The 25402-nt window shown below is 41.3% G+C and overlaps 1 protein-coding gene across 6 annotated transcripts in view; it reads left to right on the plus strand.

Moving 5' to 3' along the window:
* The window catches only part of ITSN1 (intersectin 1), a 194762-nt gene that overhangs the window by 101907 nt on the left and 67453 nt on the right, over positions 1-25402 (plus strand). For all 6 annotated transcript variants that reach the window (XM_075911169.1, XM_075911141.1, XM_075911179.1 and 3 more), the window contains 5 exons: positions 3325-3412; positions 3583-3722; positions 12771-12895; positions 19150-19379; positions 20379-20500. In XM_075911169.1, the coding sequence (XP_075767284.1) occupies positions 3325-3412; positions 3583-3722; positions 12771-12895; positions 19150-19379; positions 20379-20500 (705 nt within the window). The remainder of the gene's footprint in view (positions 1-3324; positions 3413-3582; positions 3723-12770; positions 12896-19149; positions 19380-20378; positions 20501-25402) is intronic.

The following is a 25402-nucleotide window of genomic DNA, read 5'->3' on the forward strand; positions in this document are numbered from 1 at the left end:
TATCTTCTGTATTCGTGGACTTCTGCTTTCAGAATAAAACAGAATAGAAGATGCTTACTTGTCAGGATGGTAGGATTCTCTCCTCCCTAAAACCCCTTGAAATTGAGTTTGTTTTCCCCAAAGTCATTACACTGTAGTTTTTCTCTACAAAGTGGAGATGCAAAATAGAGCAGCAGTAGAAGTGCTTAAAGCTCGAGGTGTGGCAACTCACTGCATAAGAGGATTGGATAATAGGGAGAAACAACTGAGCTACTTGAATATTTTATAACTTAATTCATGAGCCATTAAATTCTATAACTAGTAATTCTGACATTACAGAGACTATGGGCTGAATTCAGCTGATTGGCCTTGACACAGAGAAAAGATAGAAACTGTTGTGTTTATCTAATGAAATACTGACCCAGTACGAGAGAGTTCACAGTGTCAAAAGATGGCAGTTAATTTATTTATAGTATTAATATCCCGAAGTATGGGAAGCGGGTAATGTAGGCAAGGAAAGGTGTTGCCTTCCCAAAAAGACAGGTGTGGTCCTGCCCATGCTTTCCCGGCTGGGAAAACTGGGGCTGTGAGGATGCTCCAGGAGCTGGAGCAGAGCTGGAGCTGTGGTACTGGTGGGGAGTTGCTAGTCTTGGCGAGGGGCCAGTGGTCACAATATTGGGGTGGCACTGGGGCACAGAGCAGGGGCCAGTGGCCACAATGAGGACTGGGCTCTGGTGGGCATAGAAGTGGTGGAGCTAAAGCTTTCCTCCCCATGCCAGCCTTCACCTACCACCAGTGCCCATAAGCCTTCAGTTGGGTTCAGCTCTGCATTATACCAAGCACTTACAAACTCTTAGGAAGAGATGGTCCTTGCTCTCAAGCTTAAAACCTGCGACTCAGCAAACAAGTGAAGAGTCAGAGGAGAAGGTGGCTTAGATTAATATTAGTTGGAAAGACATAGCTTCATATGACTAGATGGCTACAAGTGACTGACATTTACGATACCACACTCTTAATATACAGCAGTCCATAAACATATTTTAAAGGCTTTACTAAGTGATCCTTTCTCCAGATTTCTTAAGACTGAATAGCTAAATTAATTAAAATAGTGCATGTATTAAAAGTCATTCCCTGTGATTTTCTTAGCAATTCCTTGCCTATGTTTAAGTATTTTATTCTTTAAAAATCTCCACATATTAGTGAAAACTTTAAAGCATGAAAATCATGGTGTAAGAATTTCTAATGTCTTAGGCTGTCTAGACTACATCTCTCTTTTGACAGCGGGATGTAAATTAGACACTTTGAAATTGCAAATGACGCAGAGATTTAAATATCCTGCACTTCATTTGCATAATTGCGTAATGGCGCACTTTCGAACAAGCGCCATTTCAAAAGTAAAACTGCGGTCTAGACGTGGTTCTCTCGAAAATGGCAGGATCTTTCAAAAGCCGGGTCCGTCCGAACCCGGCTCTTCCGGATTGTAATCTACTTGCCACGGGCAAGTAGATTGTATTATTTGTCGAGCCCTGTATATTATAGGCAGCACGGGTATAGAATGAGGCAGGAGTTCATTGGAGAAAGTCTGTATCCTCATGTGATACAGACTTGAATTACAAAACATATACACAGAAGCCAAATTAAAGTTGCACAGATGCTTTAATTCTGATATTTCCTGACTTTTGAGGTACTTGACTTTGCCATGGTACCTTATTATGGCTCTTTGAATATATTATAAAGATCTAAGTAAGTAACAGTCTGTAACTCTAAACTGAGAGTTGTATGCTGTGAAGGCAAAACTACACAATGTTGGAAAGTGCAATAACTATGAAATCATATCACTACCATCATATATGTAAGAACATTTGAAGATATTTGGTTTGCTTCAGAAAGCAATTAACAATTTGTGTGACATTTGCGTAGAAGGCCATACTGTGTTGTTCTTGGTGCTTTGTGACAAATCGGTCATGTAGTCAAACTGATGCTGAAGTAAATTGCTTAAATGAAAGATTGTTTTCAAAGACCAAGATATTGTTACTGCCAATTTTTGTATATTAAGCAGTTTCATTTTAGCTTTCTCTAATTTGTTTTGACAACTTCATGTTGAAGGTCAAGGCACTGGAAAACTATGTAGTGGAATTGATAACTGTCATCCCCCACAAATATCAAGGATTATGCATATTCTCCTAGATGAAAAATCTCATTCACAGGCCACTCTGCAATTAAACATTTATTTATATGTAGCTTTCTGTGTTCCCCTAAAACAACTGAATAAATAAAGGGGCATGACCTCTGCTGAAATGATTTGCAAAGACCAGGAACTTGTATTCTTATCTGATAGGTTGCATGTAAGCAGATCATGGATATTATGTGTTTGTTTAAGGGAAGATTATTTATTATCTTTGAATGATTTAGTATATTTGGCAATCCTTCAATCTAATCTTGATGACACTTCCAATTACTTATTTAAATGACTCCCAGACATTTCTGAGGGTCCAGTTCAATACCCAATTAAACTGATCCTCATACCCTTACAAAAATTTGTCACATCTTGCATTGGAAGTTCAGATCAAGTTTGTTTTAGATGGGAGCAGTTACTAAAGTAATCGATTTAACTTACTGGCTTTTTTTATGGGCTAGTTTTTATCCATGTGTAGTTATATCACTAAGAAATGGTCCTACACAACAAGTCGGGGTGGGCAAAAGGGCCTCTGTGGGCCAGATTCGGCCCCACCAAGTGGGTGGATCTGGCCCACGGAGACCCTACTGCTCCCTTGCCCCCAGGCCAATTAGGGCTTTGGAGTGGGGGAGCGCCGGAAGCCTTCTCTGCTCTGCCTCCGCCCTGCGAGTAGCGTGTGGTGTTTCAAAGCACTGTGGGCTGCTCGCAGGGTGGGGGCAGAGCGGAGAAGGCTTCACGTGCTCCCCCACCCCAGGCCTTAATTGGTCTGGGTGCGGGGGAGCACCCAAAGCCTCCTCCCGCCCTACCAGGAGCACGTGGCGCCTTGAAGCACCACACACTGCTCGCAGGGCCGGGGGAGTAGAGCGGAGGAGGCTTTGCGCGTCCCTCGCCCCCCAGGCCCTAATTGGCCTGGGGTAGGGGAATGTGCCAAGCCTCTTCCAGGGCATGAGTGCCTAGTTGGAAGGGGGAGCAAAGGGACTCCCCCACCCCCAGACCAACCCCTTCCCATTTGAAGTGGCCCCTGGGCAAAAATTGTCCACCCCTGCAATAAGTGCTTTGATAATATTTGCGGTGGGAAAAGATATTTCAGTGAAGGCAAAATGATGTAATGAAAAGGTAGCGATTATTTCTGGTTAAGGTCTGTAACTTGTTCCTATGTTTTCCCAAAGGAGTCTCAGCAGATGCTTGGAAGGTTGATTCCTGAAAAACAATTACTCAATGATCAGCTAAAACAAGTACAGCAGAACAGTTTGCACAGTAAGTGTGTGTTCATGTATAAATAAGTTTGAATCTGTTTGTTACATATATCATTCATATCACTGATAATTTTTTATCTTGCAAGAGAAAGTTGAGAAATGGAATAGTTGGGTGACCTAAAGATCTCAGTGTAAGAAAATATCTCATTTTGACAATATGTTTAAAAACAGGGGATTCTCTTCTTACTATCAAAAGAGCCTTAGAAGCCAAGGAATTAGTACGCCAGCAGCTTCGAGACCAATTGGATGAAGTAGAAAAAGAAACCAGATCTAAACTACAGGAAATTGATACTTTCAATAATCAATTAAAGGTAATCTATGTTGATCCTTTTTTCTGATTGTTTGGTTGATCAGTTGTTAATTTGATCATGGGCAGAAACATTTTACTAAAATATGATTCATTCAAAATGTTGATGTTAAGACTATTATACAAAGCGACTGCATTCTGAAATATATTGTACTCTTTTTCCTTTTAAGAAAATAAAATTTTGATAAATTGGCATTACTGTATACTCTGAACAAGAGGTTCCAGATTAAATCTGAACCTATTTAGGAATAAGTTCAAATGATATGATCCAAGATCTATGGTTACACTTGAAAAAACTGCCACCTTCTATCCTCCCCCTCTAGAAACAGAGGTTCTTGGAATATGGTGGGATTGCTACTTCTGTACAGTTTACGTGCCCTTTATTTTAAACCTACTGAAAAGTGACTTGACTAACTTCTAGGCAGAATTTTTCTGCCAGCTCAAACTCACACTTGTTTCTGACTGTAGTTGCTCTTCATACGTTCACTTTTACTGTTTAGTCAGTTCATAGATTAATTAGTCATTTGTTGAGACTGTGGTTTATATAATCACATAGTAAAAGTGGAGATAGCAACAGCTAGAAAAATGAAGAGCATCCCTTCAAAGATATGTTTGACTATTTCTTGACAGTTATTTAAAAAAAAAAAAGAAAATGAGAATGAACTTAACTCACTGTATCTGATATTTTTTTAAAAAAAACCAGCACCCCAGATAACATATAACTAATATTATATATTGTAAGAAATACATTGAACATCTCCTTTTTGATTTATATATTTGTAACAAATGAAGGTTTTTATAGCTGATTCTGGTTTGAAATTAGATCTCATTAAGACAATTGTCATTTATATTAAGTTAATGTGGATACACATATGAATTATATATGTTTTGTATGACTATATCCTAAAATAATGTTGATGAATTGGATTTTTAATCCACTTTATTCTTGAAAAGGGCACCATGCTAATTGTCTGATTGTCATTAGTTGCTACAACACTGTGTTTTGAAATACAAGATCAACTGAATAATTTAACAAAAGTATTGTGTGCCTTTTTGTTATTGAAGACCGTAGGTCAAGTCTTATTGGAAGACCTGATGTTTAAGATTACTGCTCCTATCTTTAACAACATAATACAGTATACTTCCAATCTGGCACCTTTGGAACCCAGAGAGTGCCGGATTATTGGATATGCCGGAGTACCGGAAGGGGTCTATGAGAGGCCTGGGGGCGGGAGGGGGGATTGGCAGGGAACTGCGCAGCATCGGCAGCACTCCAGCTGCTCTGCCCCCGGCTTCCCCAAGTCTGCCGCTGGTCAGTTTCAGTAGTGGCGGACTTGGGGAAGCCGGGGGGAGGAGGGGGCAGAGCACCGTAGCTGCTCTGCCCCAGGCTTCCCCAAGTCCAGCGCTGCTGAAACTGACCAGCGTCAGAGTTGGGGAAGCCGGGGGCAGAGCAGCTCCAATTGTCCGGCTGGCCAGAGCACTTCCGGTTTCCAGTTGGTGCCAGACTATTGTGGGTGCCAGACCACTGGAGTTTTACTGTATATAGTTGTGGCACCTCCTCAAGGTGTCCAGGACTGAGTTGCCTTGTTAACCTTCCCCTACCTACAGTGAGAGTTGGGATTGGTCCTGCCTTAGGCAGGGGGCTGGACTTGACCTCCTGAGGTCTCTTTCAGCTCTATGATTCTATGAGACACAAACCTGCTGGTGCTTAACTGAGTATCGGCTCCCTGACTACACCAATCTGTAAGCCACACAGTCTCCTCAGGGCAATTCCAGAACTTGCTTTGCTTAACAAAGTCAATCAAGTTAATGATAGCTGCATCCCAGTCACCAAGCTCCTTTTGCATTCCCCTGTGATATCTAGACCCTGTCACTAGCTATTCTCAGAAATACCAGGTTCGTTCGCACCAGCGGGATGGTGTATGCACCAGCTTCTTTGATTCAACTGAGGATCAGCCCCCATATAACATCACAGCACTGATCTACTTTTATAGTGAAAATAATCGTAAGTTTATTATCAAAGGAGATGGTGTGAGAGAGGGAGGATAATTAAAACAGGTTACATATAAAAGCAAAACAAATACATGGCTTCTAGAGACTTCACTTAATTTTAACAGGCAGTCTAAAAGCAGTCTTTGAAGCATTTCCAACCAAGGGCTGTTTGGAGTCCCATTTTCGATAATGTCATCACACTGCTTTTATTACTTCCAAGTGCAGGAAAAAGGAATATCCAGTTGCCTCCTTGTATTCTCCAAAGTAATTGTTTGTTCCTTGACTTGAGGACTCTTGTGGCTTATTCCCTGGCATGCTCCTCTACCTCCTCCCCTGGGAGCTGCAACCCCCAGTTTGAGAAATGTAGATCTAGATGAGTTGAGTACCTTCTGGAAGATGTACTCCCACAGATACGCTTACCCCCAGTTGAGAACCACTGTCGTAGTGCCCATTTGTTACTTTCAGATCAGATTTGAAGTAAGGATGTTAACGTATAAATGTTTAAACCATTAACTAATAAACCTGGGCTTATCAGTTAATCCAAATGACTACATATAACCAGATGCAGCAAGGGAGGTGGAAGGCGGGATCTGGTGCCTGTGGGGAACTGGTTTTTAAGCCAGCACCTCACGTGTACCGGTTCCTGTGGAGCTTCCCTCAGAGGCAGCAGCAGTGGGAGCAGGTGGGATCAAAACCCAAGATAATCTCATCTGAAGAAGTGGGTTTTGCCCACAAAAGCTCATAATACTAATATACATATGTGTTTTTTTGTTAGTCTTTAAGATGCCATAGAACTATTGTTTTTAAAGTTACAGACTAACATGGCTACCCCCTCTGAGACTTTTAAACTGGAAAGGAGACCTTATTCTTGTACTGAAATCTCCCAACTTTGGTCTTAGCAGACAGAGACGGCAATGGTTTTCAGTGTTGTTACAAAATGTGCTCAGTTGTTATAAAATAAACGTAGTTGTAGGTAGGGATGTTAGATACCATATTTTTCAGTAATCATGTAGTCACCACAACAATTTTTAATGGTTATTAAAATACAGGCCAGGGCCAGCAGCCAGTGTGCTCCTGGCCCCACTCTGTCCCTGGCCACTGTGGACAAAGGCTGCTTTGTGGCAACAGCCCTTGCCCCTGCACTGCTGCTCTCATAGACAGGTAACAGCATGGTGGGAGTGGGGGGAGGGCAGGTGGCTCTGTGAAGCCAGTGCTTGAGGGGAGCCAGCTTTTAAGCAGTCTTCCATCCTCCTTCCCTCCCCACGCTACCTCTGGGGGAGGTAGCAGTGGGGGGTGGGAGCAAGTGGCTCCACAGAACCAGCACACGTATAGTGCCCCCGTGGGTATCCGCTCCTGCCTACCTTCCCCACATTGCTGTGTATGATAGAGGTAGCAGTATGGGGGGAGGGAAGACAGCAAGCGGATTCGCGAGATCCGGTGCTTGTGGGGAAGTGGCTTTTAGGCTGGTTTCCGCTGAGCACCAGCGGGGGAAGGGGCAGGTGACTCCACAGGAACCAGATTAAAAGCTGGCTCCCAACGGGCACCGGCTTCTACCTCCGTGCCCTACTTGCTGCCTCTCTATCAGAGGCAGCAAGAGGTAGCATTGTGTGTAGTCATTTGGATTAACTGATAACCCTAGGCATATCAGTTAATTGTTTCAATGTTTATGTGCTAACATCTATAGTTGTATGGTAAGCCTACATATGTAAAATACAAAGTACAGTAGAACCTCAGAATTATGAACAATAGAGTTATGAACGGACCAGCCACCCACATGCTTCATATGGGCCTGGAAGTGTGCAATCAGGCTATGGCAGAGACAAAAAAAACAGACAGTATAGTGCCATGTTAAACAAACTACTAATAAAAGATATTACAAGGTAAGGAAACTATACAGGCAGTCCCCGGGTTACATGGATCCGACTTACATCGGATCCCTACTTACAAACGGGGTGAAGCAACCCCGCACTAGCTGCTTTTCCCCCCAGCAGACCAGGGAGACGCGAAGCTGGCGCCCCACCCAGCAGACCAGGGAGACGCAGAATGGCTTTTCTCAGCAGACACCTCAGCTTGAAAATAAAGGACTGAGGGAAGTGAGGTATGAGAGAATAAAACTGAGCTGTGGAGAAATGTTTGGCTAGAGTTTCCCCTACAATATGTACCAGTTCCGACTTACATACAAATTCAACTTAAGAACAAACCTACAGTCCCTATCTTGTACATAACCCGGGGACTGCCTGTACTCCTGTTTTAATTAAGAGGGTTAAAACCAGCATTTTTCTTCTGTAGAGGAAAGTTTCAAAGCTGTATAAAGTCGATGTTCAGTGGTGAACTTGAAAAAGCAACCATAACGTTTTATTCAGAGTTATGGTTGTTTCAGAAGTACAAACAACCTCTGTTCCTTAGGTGTTCATAACTTTGAGATTCTATGGTATTCTGCCGTTTTCATGCAATCAGAACCTCAAATGAAGTGAATGGGCGTTCAGTGCAAAGAGCTCTTGCAAAGTCAGTTTGTACTCCTTTTTGGAATTTGTAACTTGATGAACTTTTTAAAAGAAGTAGAAACACTCTCAAAATTAGAGTAGTTGATGGTTAATGGTTCTCATTCATTTTTAAAATGGCCTGCTTAAAAATAAATTACCCTTATCACAAATAGTTGGGCTTCATCTTTAATGTATTTGTTGTTTGAGTTTTTAAAAGTTTGACTGCTGCTATGCTCCAGGATTTTTAGTTCCATTTCTAGATTTAACGATTTAGTGTTGTTTTTAACTACTTAAGATCAAAGAAAGAAAGAATTGTTAGAATAAAGAAATTAAGTGAGGATGAGGAAAAGGGGCACTTAAAATGCTGCTATGTTCTTAATAGCTAATTAAAATTATTGTAACTTGTAACAGATTATCTTCAAAGCTACCACTGTAACTCTTAACTCCTCTTTTCAGTAGCAGTAGAAATGTTAGCTAAGCCAGGATTTAAATTGCAACTTGGAAAATGAGCCAGTTACCAAACAAGTGTAAGTGAGGGAAGAGGGTGCTGAGCAGAAAAAAGAAGCTGAAGGAGGAAGAGATGCATCAAAGAAGTTCTTGAAAGCAGTTCCCATACATATCTAAACTGAGCGTGCCACAGTCTACCTATCCACACTTGAGATGACAGCAGCAGCAAGTTGATCACCTGAAAAAACTACTAGACCAATGGTTTTAAAAAAATCTAAATAGAATGGAGCAGAATAAAATTACATATTCATTGGATTGGCATAGTTATAATGGAGGGTCTGGTGGTTTTATTGACCTTACAAATGCATGAATTTACAAAGCAGATGACTGTTCTTATTCATGGCTGACCTCTGAAATTTGTATTTCCCACGTGATAAATGTTTATAAACTCCATTACTGCTGATGTTTGTGGATTATGTTGAATATAATTTGACTTTCTGCATTCATAATAGCTTGATGCCGGTAGAAATTGTGTGTGGGCATAAAGAGAACTTTCTCTATGGTTACACAAAATAAGTTAGTTTGAAACAAAGGGAGAATCCTTAACACCGCAAAATACTGTAAAGTGCAGAATTAAATAGGTGAGCTAGTTCAGCAAGGTCAGGCACTACCTCAAGCTTCAAGTGCTCTCTACCTCTAAAACTGTGCAAGGTCCCTGGCTCTCCTTGTGTCTCACTCATCGTTCTCTGTCATGTGCTGCCAACTGTTAGAGATCCCACGAGTTGTGATGAATATTGGCATTATGCTTCGCCTTTCAAATCACTTCACACACTCCTTCCCCACAAAATTGTGCTGTGCACAAGTGCTTCTAACCATGTGTGCATGTGCAGAACTTGAAAAATTTCCCAAATGCCTTAGTTACTTTAGAACCAAACCTGTTGTGTGTTCTCAAATGCGTATCTGAGGTTTCTGTTAGCCTTTAAGTTTGTGTGACTTTCTATGTAGAGCTGGTTGAGAATTTTCCAACTAAAGCATTTTGTCAGAAATTGCTAATGCATTGAGTCTGGAATGTTTCACAGAAATGTAGGAGATTTGGCAATCTTTCAGTGAACTGCAGGCATGGTTCAGAAGGAAACATGCCTTGTCTCCAGCCATCTCTTGTTTGGCTGCTGGGGAGCCCAGGCTTTCAGGGGGGATGTAGGTCTGGAACAGTCCCACAAGATGACTCCCTAGCCTCAATGCACTCTGAGATCTTTTAGGTTCCTGGGACAGTGGACTCCTGGGGCTGCCCTGTCTCTTGCAACCTGATGAGGCAGCTACCCAGGAAGTCTTAAAAGCAGCTGACTAAAATTGATAGGATTCTCCTCACTTTCACTGTTGCTCAGTGGTGGACGGCATTGAAACTGACAACAATCATATCAATTTCATTTTGCAACTTCAGTCTTGTGGGGCATATTTCATTTAAAAAAATCCAGTGTCTGTTTTTATATTGAAAATTATATGGAATCTACATGTTGTAGGAAACTTTTGAAGTGTCAAAAGTTTCAGCGAACCAAAATTGAGTTTTGTCCCACTCTTTTTCTAAATAATAATAATGTTTTGCCAAAACCGTTCACTTTTACTCTGTACTAACGTAGCATAGTTTTAATGTTTCATTAAGACATGAAAATTTCCTGCCATTTATGGTTATTTTTATATACTTTAAGATAGATTTTTATTCATAAACTAGAAGTGGTTATTTAAAGATATGAGACTAATTTTCAAGGGAAGAGACAGAAATATCTAAACTCTTCATAATTTCCTTCAGTAGGGAAAATGTAGGTTGATTACAGATTTAATAAATCTTAAAAAATAAATGTCAATATTAGGGCCATAAAATCCCACTTGATCAGTTAACTGGTAAAATGTTATGTTTAACTGGTTAACTGCTTAAATGGGGGTGGGAGCCAGGCTGGGCACCTGCCAACTAACTAATCAGGTGATGCTTACCAGTAAGGGTGATGCTTACTGGTTAACCAGTTAATACTGACTGGGGTGTAAATGATTATCAGTCAAAATAATTTAAAATTGAATTCTGCCAAGCCCATCTGCTTTAGTACCTGAATAGAGCTCTGAAGACATTGCTGGAGTATTCCCTTTTCTGGAGAGAGAATAATCTTGTAAATGCTTCAACAGTTCACATAGCAGTATCTATTAATTTCAAACTGAATCAAAGTAGAAAAGTATTTGTAAAAACAATTCAGGAGTTAACTTTGAAAATATTGTCATAAATAGTTAAGAAACCTGACCAATGTATACAACAAAGCTGCTGCTAACCACTTAATAAAAATTAAGCCACTATCAATAGAGAGATTATTTATGAAGAACAGCCTTTATTTACAGCAGTATTTAAGAAACAAGTCAGTCTTTAACTCTAACCTTTTGGGAATGTGACTAAAAGTGGAGGGAGAGTAAATGGAAAGCTCTATGAGCCATACTTTAGATAAATGCCAGATATTTTGGAAATATTAAAAGCTTGAGCAGAAATTTCAGTCTTTTGTGAAGATGTGTTCTTGCTGATACAGTATATTGATTGCTGTCATATTATGAATGAAGGAAACAAGTTATCTGTATATTTAACAAGCTGATGTATCCAGCATGATGTTTGTTTATTAAAATAAATGAAAAATGTACATGCTTTATTTCAATGTTTGTGTTTTGTGAAAATGAAGGCTGGAGTGACGGTTCAGGCATAAGAGGCAGCTTAGGGCAGAGGATTGGAAGGTGTGGGGGGGGGGGGCTCAAGGCAGAGGTTGATGGCCTCAGGGCAGAGGGAAGGAGGTGTGGGTGCAGAAGTCAAGGCAGGTGGGAGGTGCAGGACTCTGGGCAGGGGGCTCAGGACAGGAGGCTGGGATTTGGAGAAGGGCTTACTGAGCCACCTGTGACATTAAGGGTGGCACTGCTCCAGTGGCAGCTCTTTCCAGTGGGACATGGCAGGACTCCCTGACCAGTGGCTCCTCCCAAGGGACTGGAATTGCGCTCCCCTGAGCACAGCTCCTCATGGGATGGGGGATCAGTGTCTGCGTGCTTGTCAGCTGAGGGTTGGGACTTTGTGGGCCAGCCCTGGCCTCAAGCTGCCCCTCCCCCAGACTGCAGCCTGTCTGGGAGAGCCTAACCTACAACTGCCTCCCCCTAGCCTGCAGCTACTCCAGGGGGACCTTGCTTGGGGCAGTGGTCACCCCGTAGCCTGTTGGTGGAGCAGCACTCTGCAAGCTGGTCCCACCCTCCAATAGCCCCTCCGAGACTTGCAAGCTGTCTGGGGAGGGGCCATGCTCTGGGGGCTTCCCCCTCCTTTAGCAGGTCTCCCCCCACCATGTCCTGCAGGCTCTGCCTGGGGAAGGGAATGGGCTCTGGGATAAGGGGGCTCCTTACCCAGTCTGGAGGCAGGCAAGATGGCGGAACCCCAGCCCTGCCGGCCATTCTCTTTGTACTGCAGCTGCCCCCAGTGGCCATTCACAGCATCATGTCCCTCTTCTCTGGCCCTCCTTTTCATATCTCTCCACTCACTCCCCCCTCCCTTTCCATGTTACGGAAAACAGTCACATTCATGGCACTTCCTGCTTCCAGGCACAGCTAAACCCTGACCTTGGTTTAAGTTATGACAAGAGAAAGCTGCATATAAAATTTGATGGTCCTAGCTCTTACGGTTTAGGAGGAGTTCTTGAATAAATGGACAAACAGACACGTGGACTGATGGATGCACTCTAAAATTATATATATAACGATCATTTTAATATAGCATTGTACAAATTTGTGGCCCTACATATCAGACAAAATGTCATGGTTTTCAACCTCATTTATTTAACTTTATTTCAACAAGGTTTGTGACAGAATGAAAAATTCAATTACTTGTAGCAAGGAAGGTAGACTAAATAATCTATGGCGTGGACCAAAAAAGTCAGCATTTTCTGTGTCTGGGCTAAATCATGACAACGTGTAAAAATGTCTGACCTGTTGCCAGTTATTCGATTTTCAAAATATTGGGTAATATATAAGAAGGTTCTGGGTCCTTTACGGTGAGAAATGTAAAGCTATTTGTTGTTATATTATGTACTACATGGTTACATGCAATATATTTTTGGTTGCAATAGGAGCTGAGAGAGATACATAACAAGCAGCAGCTTCAGAAGCAAAAGACCTTAGAAGCTGAAAGGCTGAAACAGAAGGAGCAAGAGAGGAAGATGATAGAATTGGAAAAGCAAAAAGAAACCCAAAGGTAACAGTTTTAGTTTATGTTAAGTAAAATAAATCTATGTAGAGCCATATGTGTTCCCAGTGTTTCTCAAACAAGTAAAATTCTGTTCCTAAGAATTTAATCTAAACTTGGTTATTTACTGAGCATCATCAGTATGTTGGCAGCTCTACAAAATGAGGGGAAAAAACTGGCTCTTCTCCACCATGATCACCTGCATTATAGTGACTACTACGATCATCACAGGAGTGTGATTTTTTTTCTCTCAACACTCCTGCCCAGCAAGAACCAACACATCTTATGAGACACATCAACCATGGTATTCTCACTATCCCCTGTGGTATCCAGATTGATCTGACCATCCTCAATATCAACCCTGCAGGTCCCAATGCTGTCACTGGGCTCCCCCACGATACTGATCAATGGCACCTCCTACACCGGCTCAAAGATCCTTACTACCTGCTCATCTACTCCCTTCACTGCCTCCCACAGAAGATCTCAAGATGGAAGCAAGACGAGAGCAAGATGGAACAAGGGCTGATTACCGATAATGCAGACATCCAACAACCTGATGTGTTGCCTACTGACAAATTGTTGTCATCACTGGATGAGATGGTTATCCCTGACAACTCTTCACCAGCTGATGACGTGAAACAATTTCAGGACTTAGCAACTACTTTGAGTACCAGCTAGGAGGTTGTGTTATCAGAAGTGCAAGAAAAACAGCACAAACTCTTAAAGAATCTGCAACCTTCTGCAAAATCGAAAATTGCGCTTCCTTTAGATGAAGCAATCTTGAAAACAGCAGATGAAGTATGGCACACACCAGCCACATGCTCCCTCCCCCCCCTCCTTCGCCCCTGACTAATAAAAAGGGCTGATAGAAAATACTTCGTCCCCTTGAAGAGCATGGACTTCTTATTTTTACACCTTCAGCCCAACTCCTTAGCAATTGATGCTGCAAACCAAAGAGCTAAGAACCCTCAATATAAATCCAATAGTCAGGATAAAGAATATAAATATCTGGATTGATTCAGAAGAAAAAAGTATGCCTCCTTGACTCTTCAACTTGGTAGAGCATATTATACGGCGCTCTTAGCTCATCACGACTTTGACAATTATGCAGAGCTAACAGAACTGATGCAACATTTCCAGATGACATGAGACCCATACTCAAATCTATCATCCAAGAGGGGTACGCTACATCCTGCACAGCACTACCAATGATGCTCAATTCTGCCGACACAACGACAAGAACAACAGCAACATCCACAGTAATGAGGCACTCATGGCTGCAAGCAGCTGGTGTCCTCAAGGACCTCCAAACAGTTGAGGGTTTACCATTTGACCAGGACAAACTCTTTGCTGTGAAGACAGATGACATTTTCCATTCCAGCAAAGACTCACACACCACCTTATGCACCTTAGGGATGTACACACCCCCTTCCATAAGAGGTATTACTTGCCCTACCAGAAACAGGAAGATTTCTCGTTTGGCAGATAGCAACAAAGACCCATTTGACCATGGTCATTCCAGATCAAGGAACCAACACTGGAGAGCCCCTAACACTTGCTCATCCGACTCAGAGGCCTCTAAACATTAAGTTCAAGGCTTTGGTCGAAGGCCTGCTCAACCTCTCCTCTACACCAGTGCCTCTCGAGTACAGCACATTCCATCATCATTTACACCCCCTTTACAGCCAGTGGGCAGCAATTACCCCAGTCTTTTGGGTTTTGGAGATCATCAAGTATGGATATTCCATTCCCCTGATGTCAGTCCTCCAACCTCTCCACCTTTCCCGGAACCTCTTCAGGGACCCCTCTCATGAAGCACTACTCCGTCAAGAGGTCCAACACCTACTAAGTATAGGAGCTATAGAAAAGGTCCCACAAAATATCAGGGAAGGGGATTTTAGTCAGATTAATTCCTGATTGGAAAAAAGAACAGTTGGTTGGAGACCCATCCTTGACCTAAGTCAATGAAACAAATATCTCCGCAAACAATGGTTCAAGATGATCACACTCACAACAAATATCCCGGCACTGGACAAAGGAGACAGGTTTGCAGCCCTCGTCCTCCTAGACGCGTGTTTTAATATAACCATTCACCCAGTACACAGATGCTTCCTCTGTTTTACAGTTGCTTCAGATCGCTTCCAATACAGAGTTCTTCCTTTCAGACTCTCTTCCACCCCTAGAGTTGGTTTTTTTTCAAGAAGTTGGCAGTTGCTGCAGCACGTTTATGCCACAAGGGCATCACAGTCTTCCCTTACTTAAATGACTGCCTTAGTCAAGGCTCCTCTCAACAAGCCACAAGAGATATGCTTCTCTTTACCAAGATGTTTTTCGAGTCCCTTGGATTCATCATCAGTGAACAGAAATCCATCCTCTGCCCCACCCAGTCTTTGGAGTTCATAGGGGCTCACCTGGATTCTAAGACAGCATGCAAATACCTCCCAAATCAGCATGATTTCAATCATAACATTAAGCCCAACTGTTCCCATATTGACTTGTCTCCGATTTACGGGACACATGGCAGCCATGACATACGTCATTCCTTATGCCAATCAGCACTTTTGCTGCCTTCAGCACTGGTTCACCTCGGTGTATACTCCTTCCAAACACCAGGTGCGCAAGCACCTTTCAGTTCCCCGGAGGTCCTTTGCCTAACTATGATGGTGGACCAAACATTGAAATATTCTCGGCAGTGTCCCATTCCATCAGACACAGCCATCCAAACAGGTCACTATAGACACTTTGCTCCTTGGTTGGGGAGCTCATTTTCAACAATACTTTGCCCTGGAAAAGTGGTTCAGTAAGTCTGGACTCCATATCCGATTTATCTTCTAGAACTCTGAGCTGTTCACAATGCATGCAAACACTTCCTTCAATATATCAAGGGCTCGACGGCACGTAGTCTCACTGACAACATAACTACAATGTTTTATATCAATTGCTGTGGAGGCGATACATCTTTGGAACAGGTATATCCACCACAAGATTACCATCATTGCTTCTTAACTACCTGGATGCAAGAATACTATGGCCGATACTCTCAGCCGCCACTTTGAAACATACCATGAGTGGGAGTTGCATATGCAGATTACACACCATCTATTCCACTGATGGGGCTGGCCATATTGCAGTGAGCCAGAATACCAAGTGTCCCCAATATTGCTCAAGAGGAGGCATAGGTCCCAGATTGCTAGGGGATGCTCTGCTTTTTCCATGGAATACTCACCTGGTCTACGCATTCCCTTCTATCCTACTCATCCCGAGTCCTCCGAAAGATAAATCGGATGAGGCCCAAGTAATTCTCATAGCCCCAGCATAGCCCAGACAGACCTGGATTCCCTACCTTTGTCAAATGTCTCTTCAACTTCCCTACCCACTTCTGAACCGTCCAGTCCTCTTATCTCAGAACAGACACACTCTTCTCCATGCCCAACTGCAAACAATACACCTGATTGCCAGGTATCTCTGATTCTCTGGGATGGAGCAGATGTGTTCACAACAAGTAGAGTGTATTACTTCACAATAGAAATCAAAGTAGGTGCAGTACTTACCTTTATAAGTGGAAATGTTTTGCCACATGCTGCCTGGGTAATCATGTCCAACCGTCTACTGCTCTGCTCCACTCGATCCTGGATTACATTATGTTCCTGAAACAGCTAGACCTGTCAGTTTCATCACTCAGAGTACACCTTGCCATGATTGTGGCTTTTCACCCTCCGATAAATGGCTTCTCTGTATTTCCACATCCTATTTCCAAGAGATTTTTGAAGGTGCTATAGAACCTCAACCTGCCATGTAGACCTATACACCTACATGGGACTTATAATTGGTCCTTCGTGTGCTCACAAGACCACCTTTCGAGCCCATGGCCAAATCCCCGCTTGCCCTTCTGACATTACATTAAAAATGGAATTTTTAACAGCAATTGCATCTGCAAGAAGAGTTAGTGAAATCACTGCTCTCACAGCATCACCACCCTGCACGATATTTCACAAACGCAAGGTTGTCCTTCAGCCCCACCCTTCCATCCTACCTAAAGTCATTGATTTCCACATCAGTGAACCTATAGTCCTTCCTACCTTTTTCCCAAAGCCTCATGCCTCCCGAGAGGAGGCTATGCTACATACGCTTGGATGTTTAATGAGTGACTGCATTCTATATAGACTGGACACAGTCTTTCTGTAAATCACAGACACTGTTAATTTTGTTGGCTAAATGTTCCGAGGAAATGCCACTCTCCTCCCAACCTATCTCCAAACTGATAACATTCTGCCTCATCCAGTGCTATTTATTCTAGGGCAGACCTCTCCCTCCACCTCCCAAGGCACATTCTACTAGGGCGCTGGTGACATCAACAGCTTTTCTGAAAGGAGTCTCTCTCCAAGAAGTATGCCATACCGGTACCTGGTCCTCTAATCATACGTTCGTGAGACACTATGCAGTTTCCACACAGGCTGACACAGGTACTATGGTAGCCAATGTAGTCCTCTCTCAGGCATGGCACCTAACTGAAGCCCACCTACCAATTGCATGGATACTGCTGTATAGTCAGCAGCAGTGGAGCACCCACAGCGACATCACTCGAAGAAGAAAAGGAAGCTACTCGTGCAGTAACGACAGTTCTTCAAGTTGTGTGTCCTAGTGGGTGCTCCACTACCCACCCTCCTCCGCTCTTCTTTGGCTCACCAGCTCAAATAAGAGGGCGTTCACAAAGAAACTGTAGGGAGTTGAGACTCATGCGTGAACTCCAAAGGCAGGAATAGCCCATGCTGCTATTGTGCATGTGCAGCCCGACTAGACACAGTTAGGAAAAGTCTCCAATCTGCAGTGCAGGACAGACCCAACACCAGCCATCTTGAAGAACTGTCATTACTGCATGAGGTGAGTAACTTCTTTTTCTGATCAATAACCTAGTTTAAATAAAATGCATTTTTGGCAATTTGGGGGCGGGGGGGGAGGAAAGCTGTCATGCTGATTTAAAGAAATAATCATTTTGAATGCTCTGTCATTGAGACTACCTAGTGCTGTGAAGGAAAAGAGTATTGAGAGAGATGCAGTTTTAATGGCACAGAGCCAGCCGCCTCTTTTATACAGTTGCCAGTTGTGGTTGGACTTACTCCTGAACATTTCATCACATGACAGGAACTTAAAATTAATCTTTAATTCCTCAGAATTCCAGGACAATCCCTGAGAATTGTCGGACTTTACACTTTTAGCAAAGAACTCTCTTCCAGAAATGCAGTATTTATCATATCCAAAAGGCTTGTTCAGCTGGCTTGGCTGGTTTAGGTATGAGTATTTTGAAACACAAAAATATAGCCTTACATTTCCTGAGTAGATCTACAATGGCTTACTTTTCATTGTTGTAATTTTAAAACCTGAAATGCCTAAATTTAAGCTCCAAAACTTCAAGGGTGTTTATATTTTCATATGAATGATGTGATTTTTTTTCTACAGTTTGTCATTCTCGGAATGATTGCTTGTGAATTGTATTAATAGAGCTGTGCAAAAATTACAAGAAATAAAGCATAATGTATTGTTGAATTTGCAAATAAAACACAAAATAGAGAATATGAAACATGATTCTCATAGTAGCTGTGTTGAGTTGTTTATATGTTAACATATCCATTTAAATCTACCAACTGATGAGAAATGAGTAACTTCACAGTAATAACTATGACTCGACTTTTTTTTAAAAAAAATCTTAGCCCAATTTGAGAGTGTGAACACCAGCAGTTCTAGATCTCTCAAGATGTCTGTAAGACCAAGGTTATTTTTTTTCTGCCTGCATACAACTCCAGCACAAAATTAGTGAACTATTTTTCCATTCAGGAATCCTTGCTACTCTCATTTCACTGCTTAACTCTTATAGATGCTTCTGCAAAATTCAGGTTGTAAATTCTAAGATCTCATAAGCATGGCTGACAGGGTTATATTAAAAACTGAGTAGCAGTCATTCCTGTCAAGTTGTTATAATGTGCTGGTGCAATATATTTTCTAGGCAATTTCTCTGATTTCTATTAAGTTTAGCTTTTTGTCATCTTAGTTGGCAGAGAGTCATTAGCATTGACCTATGTCACATGCTGAGCTCTATTGGCAAAATACTATGTCCTTGGGAATTTTTCTGTAATAAGATGCTGTGGGATGAGTGTTCTATGAATGATGATGGAAAACATGTAAGCTAATATAAATCACATATTCACAAGGAAAACTAAATGTTATGTTTGTCACTTTGCCTGCTTTAAAAAAATTGTAATTGACAGACGAAACCAGGAAAGGGATAAACAGTGGCTTGATCGAGTGCAACAGGAGGAAGAGAACCAGTGGCAAAAAAAACTTCAGGAAGGTGAAAAGCAAAAAAGGGAAGAAATAATCAAGAAGAAAGATAGTGAGGATAAGGGCAAACAGGAAATGCAAGATAAACTGAATAAGCTTTTCCATCAACATCAAGAGCCAGCCAAGCCGGCCATTCAGGCACCGTGGTCAAGTGCAGGTATGGAAGAGAAAGGAAATCTAAAACACTCTTCCTTATGTCCTGTCTTCTGATTTCAGATGTTGGATGTTTATTCAGACTAAGTTGCTGATCTTGTTTAAATGGTTTATGGCTTATATTGTCCACTGTGCATCACAGAGCTCTTCTGGGCACTGTTGCTGTCCCTGCAAGTGTGGAATTTAATAGTCACATAAGAAGTGGAAAGGGACTGGATGAGATGCACCATGCAGATTGAAGAAGAGAATTTAGCTGTAAAATGGTGTTTGTCTCCAGCAAACTATTGTATATCAAAATTATGGGATGATAACGTTGCCATGTTTTACCTTTTCAAGGCAAAATTGCACTTCAAAAACCACTTCCTTCATCCCTGTGTATAATTACGTTGGTCTATAGCATCTGTTTTGGGATTTTTCCAGGGTAGAGGCAGTATGTATCTAGCTATTAATATACAATTAAAAAAACAATTTATTTGAAATAAAAACTTAAACCCAGGTAAGGGATAATAAATACACAGGATGTTATCCATCAGCCCTGAGGTATTTGCTAGATACGTTGTAACGAGACTGTAAAAGGTCACTATATGGATAATGACCATCTATACCAGGAACTTATTGACCAAGTTAATCCGTTACATCAGTGCAGTGCTTAAAAACAAAACAGGAAAAGTTGTAAAATAATTGTACATGGTCTTAAATGTAGGTATTTTCTATATAAATAGCTATGTGTTTACTAAAAGCTAAAAGCATATTATTTTAAATAGGTGGTGCTAAAGGAGAAAATAGAGAGAAAATGTAAGTTTAATTATTTGTTTGCTTATTTCCCCTTATGTAAAATGGGGATAGTACTTACTCTGCCTCTCTGGGACATTGTGATAATTAATACTTTGCCTCTCCTTGTTTTTTTGGTTTTGGTTTTGGTTTTTTTGCCTCTCTTCTAAAGTGTTTCACAAACTTTTTTTTTGTTTGTTTTTTAATATGTATTTTTTTCCTCTTTATATAGAAAAAGCTCCACTGACTATTTCTGCTCAGGAGGATGTAAAAATAGTGTATTATCGAGCATTGTATCCCTTCGAAGCCAGAAGCCATGATGAAATCACTATTCAACCAGGTGACATAGTCATGGTGAGAGAAATGTGACGTTTCTTGAAAAAAATTTACTTTGTTCTATATCTCTGCTTATATTCTTATACCAGTATTTTATCCATCCTAACTCTAATTTACATTTACCACGAATATTATAAAGAAGTTGTAGAGACTGAAATGTATAGTGTGTACTGTTTTGTATATTATCCCTGGTGTTAGAATAATGAGCGAGACAAGGTGGGTGAGGTAATATCTTTTATTGGACTATCTTCTTTTAATAAGCTTCAAAGGGGTGGCTGAGTTAATATGTACAGGATAAACTTAAAAAACAAAAGATAGTCTGGTAGCACCTTAAAGACTAACAAAACATGTAGATGGTATTATGAGCTTTCGTGGGCACCACCCACTTCTTCAGCTGTGCCCTCAAAAGCTCATGGTACCATCTACGTGTTTTGTTAGTCTTTAAGGTGCTGTCATAGTATTTGTTGTTTTTTAAATGTATTCTGTTAGTGAGAGAGACCAACTGTCAAGCTACACAAAGCTCTTCTTCAGACCTGGAAACCTTAGGCCAATTCTACACTACAGACCTATGTCAGGATAACTATGTTACTCAGGAGTGTGGAGCTTCTCTCACCAATACCACCACTGTGCCTTGGGGAGGTGGATTAACTATAGAGCCCTGCAAATTCGTGGGTATCCACATCCTCAGGTATGGCTGGAGATATCTGCAGCTCATTTTAGTGGATATGGATAGGGATAGAAATTTTATTATCTAGAACCCTGCAGATTTGCAGATATCCATGTGGATATTCATGGCTTATTTTGGCGGATACAGCTGTGGATGTGGATACTAATTTTGTATACAGGGCTCTAACTATGCCAACTGGAGAAGGTCTCCAGTTGGCATAGTCATTTAGTGGGGGAAGAAAACCATTACAGTGCTACATTTGCAGGGGTGCAGCTGTATGGCTGTACATGAAGCAAGTCCTTGCTCTGAAAGTTATAGCTAAATACAGAATGGAACAGATTGTTTAGCATAAATTTAACACACATTTCAAGGGAACACTGAAGATATGAAATGGCCTGTTAGCTCTCCTCTAAGGCTCAGGTAGGAAAGGAAAGAAATGGTGTTAGTGGGTTACAGATAGTTGTAATAAGCCATAAATCCAGGGTCTCTATTCAGTCCTGGCAATGTTATGAATTTAAATGATCAGGTTTATCTTTTGAAAGTAATAGTGCAGGTTTTCTGTGAGGGTGAAGACTGAGAGGTCATATATAGAGTGATCACTCTGTGAAATGTGCCTTCTTGCTTACAAATACACTTCAATAACAATCAAAGATGTGGGAATGGGTGCTTTCTGATCCTTCTACCTGTCTTGGTGTTGAGTGCAAGGGATACCATACTCCTTAGTTTTCCCTACAGTTCTACAGATGGGATATAATTACCAGCCTCAGTTGCTCATCCTGTTCCACTGGCCACGTGGTCTAGATGTGAGCGGAGAGGGAACTGGGTCATGTCAGTGCACACCAATGTTCCTCATAATAGAACCAAAAGACTCAGTCCTATAGTTTTGCACCCATATTTTTTGTATGTTTTAATCCATAGATCCTATCCCATATCACTGCCCCAGGGGCATAGTATGACACATTTTCAAAGATTATATTTATATACATTGTATTTATTATATATAGCTTCATCTGCAACTTAACCATACACTTCTCTTGGATTAATAAGACCTTCCATTCCAAGGACCCATTTCTAACTTCTATATCATGAGCACTATAAATAGAAGAATGCTGTTTATCTTTTTTCTTTTGACTGGATATCGCTTGTGGAGTGGATATTAATGTGTTCCTTTTTTTTTTCCCTTTGGGATGGACATCTTTCCATCCCCTCCTCTAGCACCAAGTTGAAGTTCCTGAGCAGATTCTGATGACACTAACCATCTCCTATGTACTTCAGTGTATTGGAATGAATTTACAAATAATTCCATGAAGAACTCAGATTACTGAATTATTGATTTTAGTGGCCTGGTTATTAGAGGATCATAATTCAGGATCAAATAGCTCCATTTCTGCCCTGAGCCTAAAGAAATTTCATAAAGATTCATAGTAGTTGGTAGTCAGTTTTGACAGCTGATGGCGATGGGGACAATTGTTTTTTGTGATACGTCAGAGTGTAGAGGTCTATGCCCCATTGTGTTAGGAACAGCACAAACATAAGATGATGAACACTGTCCTGAAGAGCTTACATTCTGAATAGTAACAGGGGTTTCATTCGTTTTAGATTTGCTTCTGAGAGTCAAGTCAGCTTTTGGGAAAGTAGATTTTAAAAAGAAATGGAGGATGTTCTGGCTGATAGAAAGTATGTCTGAAAGAAGATACATAATAGTGGCATTTATTTTCAGTCTGATTAAGTGTTATAAATAAGTGTGTTTGTAACGCGCGTACTTCCTGTAAAATCTTTATACAGTTCTTTACGTCAAACTTTTAAACATATGTCACCCACCCTCTATCGAGCTGGGCGATCATATTATTTTGTAAAGTGTAAAATGATAGCTTTTCATGCTGATAGATGATTTCAAAAAAGCAACTGTTGATTAAAGAAACAGAAATTTCATCAGATTGTTTGGACTGTTTTGAGAATTTGTAGTTTTCAATTCTGCTAAAAGAAACCTTAAATCAATTTTTAAAATCATTGTCATGTATTTCTCCTCTCTTTGTGCAAAAATAATTTTAAACTATTTAGGTAACTGTGGTCCATTTTTAAGAAGCCCTTATTTAGCAGGTTAAAAAGACTTGATTGCGGAATTTATTTTAGTACATGATGTCCCCGCTATAAGTCGCCCCGGTATACATCCGTTCCACACTAAAGTCGTTGATATTTGTAGGAACTGATGCGTTATAAGTTCTCCCATTCCCCACTATAAGTCGTACAAAACACTCCCCCCAATTGGCTTAAATAGAAGTCAGCTGCGGGGAAAAAAATTCCCCTCTTTAAGTTGTTTCACTAAAAGTCCAAGTTTTTTGGAACGTATCTTGGATTTATAGCATGGATCCCCCTGTATTGATTTCAGTCCTGACCTTAGCAATTCCCAAAGTGTGCAAATGGTATGCAAATGTTACTACAGTTTGAGTTATTCAACTTGAAGAGTCTGATGGTGATATTTACTTTCTCTCTCCCACATTTGGCAAGATTTGCCCTCTACTATGACCTTCCATCACTCAGAGTGCCATCTTAACATGCTATTCAGTGCTGCTGCAATGGAAATTTTGCTCTGCACTGCAGCAAAGTCACATTGGACTAGTCAAGCAAGCAGTCCATTTATTTCCATGGGAGTAGGACTGAGGCAGAAGTTAGGCCCAACACAAAGCAGAAGTAATGAATTGTTTTATGCTAACCAAAGAGTGTGGGATATAAATAGTAGCAGACAGGCAGGCAAAAGGTTAACAGGGGGTCTAAAGCAGAGTGGTCGGTCAGCTGTAGAGAGGAGTAATCTAGAGGCAGTTGGTTGCAACCGGAAGCCTTATTGTTTGATAGTAAGTAGCTTCCATGCAAAAGAATTGTTCCATCCTTGCTTTAGAATAAATAATTTGCAAAGTGTCTGTAGTTATTCTGTAAAGAAATCCAGCTGATAGAATTATGGTTTTAGAGGACACAAGGTTAATTCATTGGTGTGGTGACAGCTTCAGAAGTAGCTGTCTCAAACACTACTCTGTGCTGTTGCTATTCAGGGTCAGAACCTAACAAAATCTCTTGGAGCAATGAAATGATTAGCATCTTTTTAGTAGTTACTATTAAGTAACTATTGCTTTCAACAGCTCTTTGATTTTGATACACATATATGGTTGATCTTTAAGAAAAAAACAAAGATATCTGAGGAACATTCACCCAGTGACTATTTCAGATGTTTATTACCATTCCTAGTCCCTGGTGTCTGGTCTTTCCCTGCTTTGATCCACTGAAGCTGGGAGTAAAAAAATGCTCAAGTGGTGGCACATATACAGTGCTAAGTCCCTTAGCAGCGGAGAGGTGATTGTCTTATGGCATTAATCCAAGTTCAGGGAACAGAATACATTGGTGATGTAGCTGTCCCTTTCAATGCTATTTGCTGAACATGGGCTGGACTTTAAGGCCCCTGAGGCAGGGAGTAGGGGTAGGATTAGAAGTGAGTGGACATTTTCTGTGGTTTTCTGTTTCTCTTGCATCAGAACTCCTTCTGGAATCTTAGAGTATGGTCAGTTTCCTCTCAGATTGCCTCCCGGTCGTGCAAGCATAATCAACAAATTTTTGGTGTAGCAGAAATTCTGGCTGGTTCCTCAGGTTTAGTGGCAGTCTTCATTGCTCACCAAATCTTTCCACTCAGCAATATGTTGAGGGGTCACCACTAGCAGAAACATCTCTCTGGCAAAGGAGGATGGGTCCTCTACGGGACTGGAAAGCCATTTAAAGAAGAAATTGTAATATAATCCCTGAAGAGATTTGAACCCTATCCAACTGGCTGTTGGATTCACTATAAACAGTGCAACATTTTAAGAACAGTGTTGCAGGTATTTTGCCTTTTATACGCTACATCAGTGTCCGCTGCAGGGCATTGAAACCTGCTGAGGTATGTTGCAACACAAATATGTGTCAGTGCTCTATTGAGTTTTTCTGGCAACACTGTAGTGTCACAGTAATGTTCTTTGGAGTGATCCCAAGTCACATTCTGGATACATCCTTATCCACAATATGCAAACAAATCACATGGTGAGTCTCCATTGCTATTCAGGATCAGGAGCAGTGTGCACACAGGTGGGACCCAGCTGTCTGTTTAGGCTTAGAAAATCAGAACTGTCCTATGCTCGCTTGCTCCAGAAGTATTCCCCTTGTGCTTCACATACATTGTGTAAGGTTAAGCATGGCACGCTAATATGATTTGCATTGGCTACACTGACATC

This window comes from Pelodiscus sinensis, chromosome 1, assembly GCF_049634645.1.
Source record: "Pelodiscus sinensis isolate JC-2024 chromosome 1, ASM4963464v1, whole genome shotgun sequence".
NCBI lineage: Eukaryota > Metazoa > Chordata > Testudines > Trionychidae > Pelodiscus > Pelodiscus sinensis.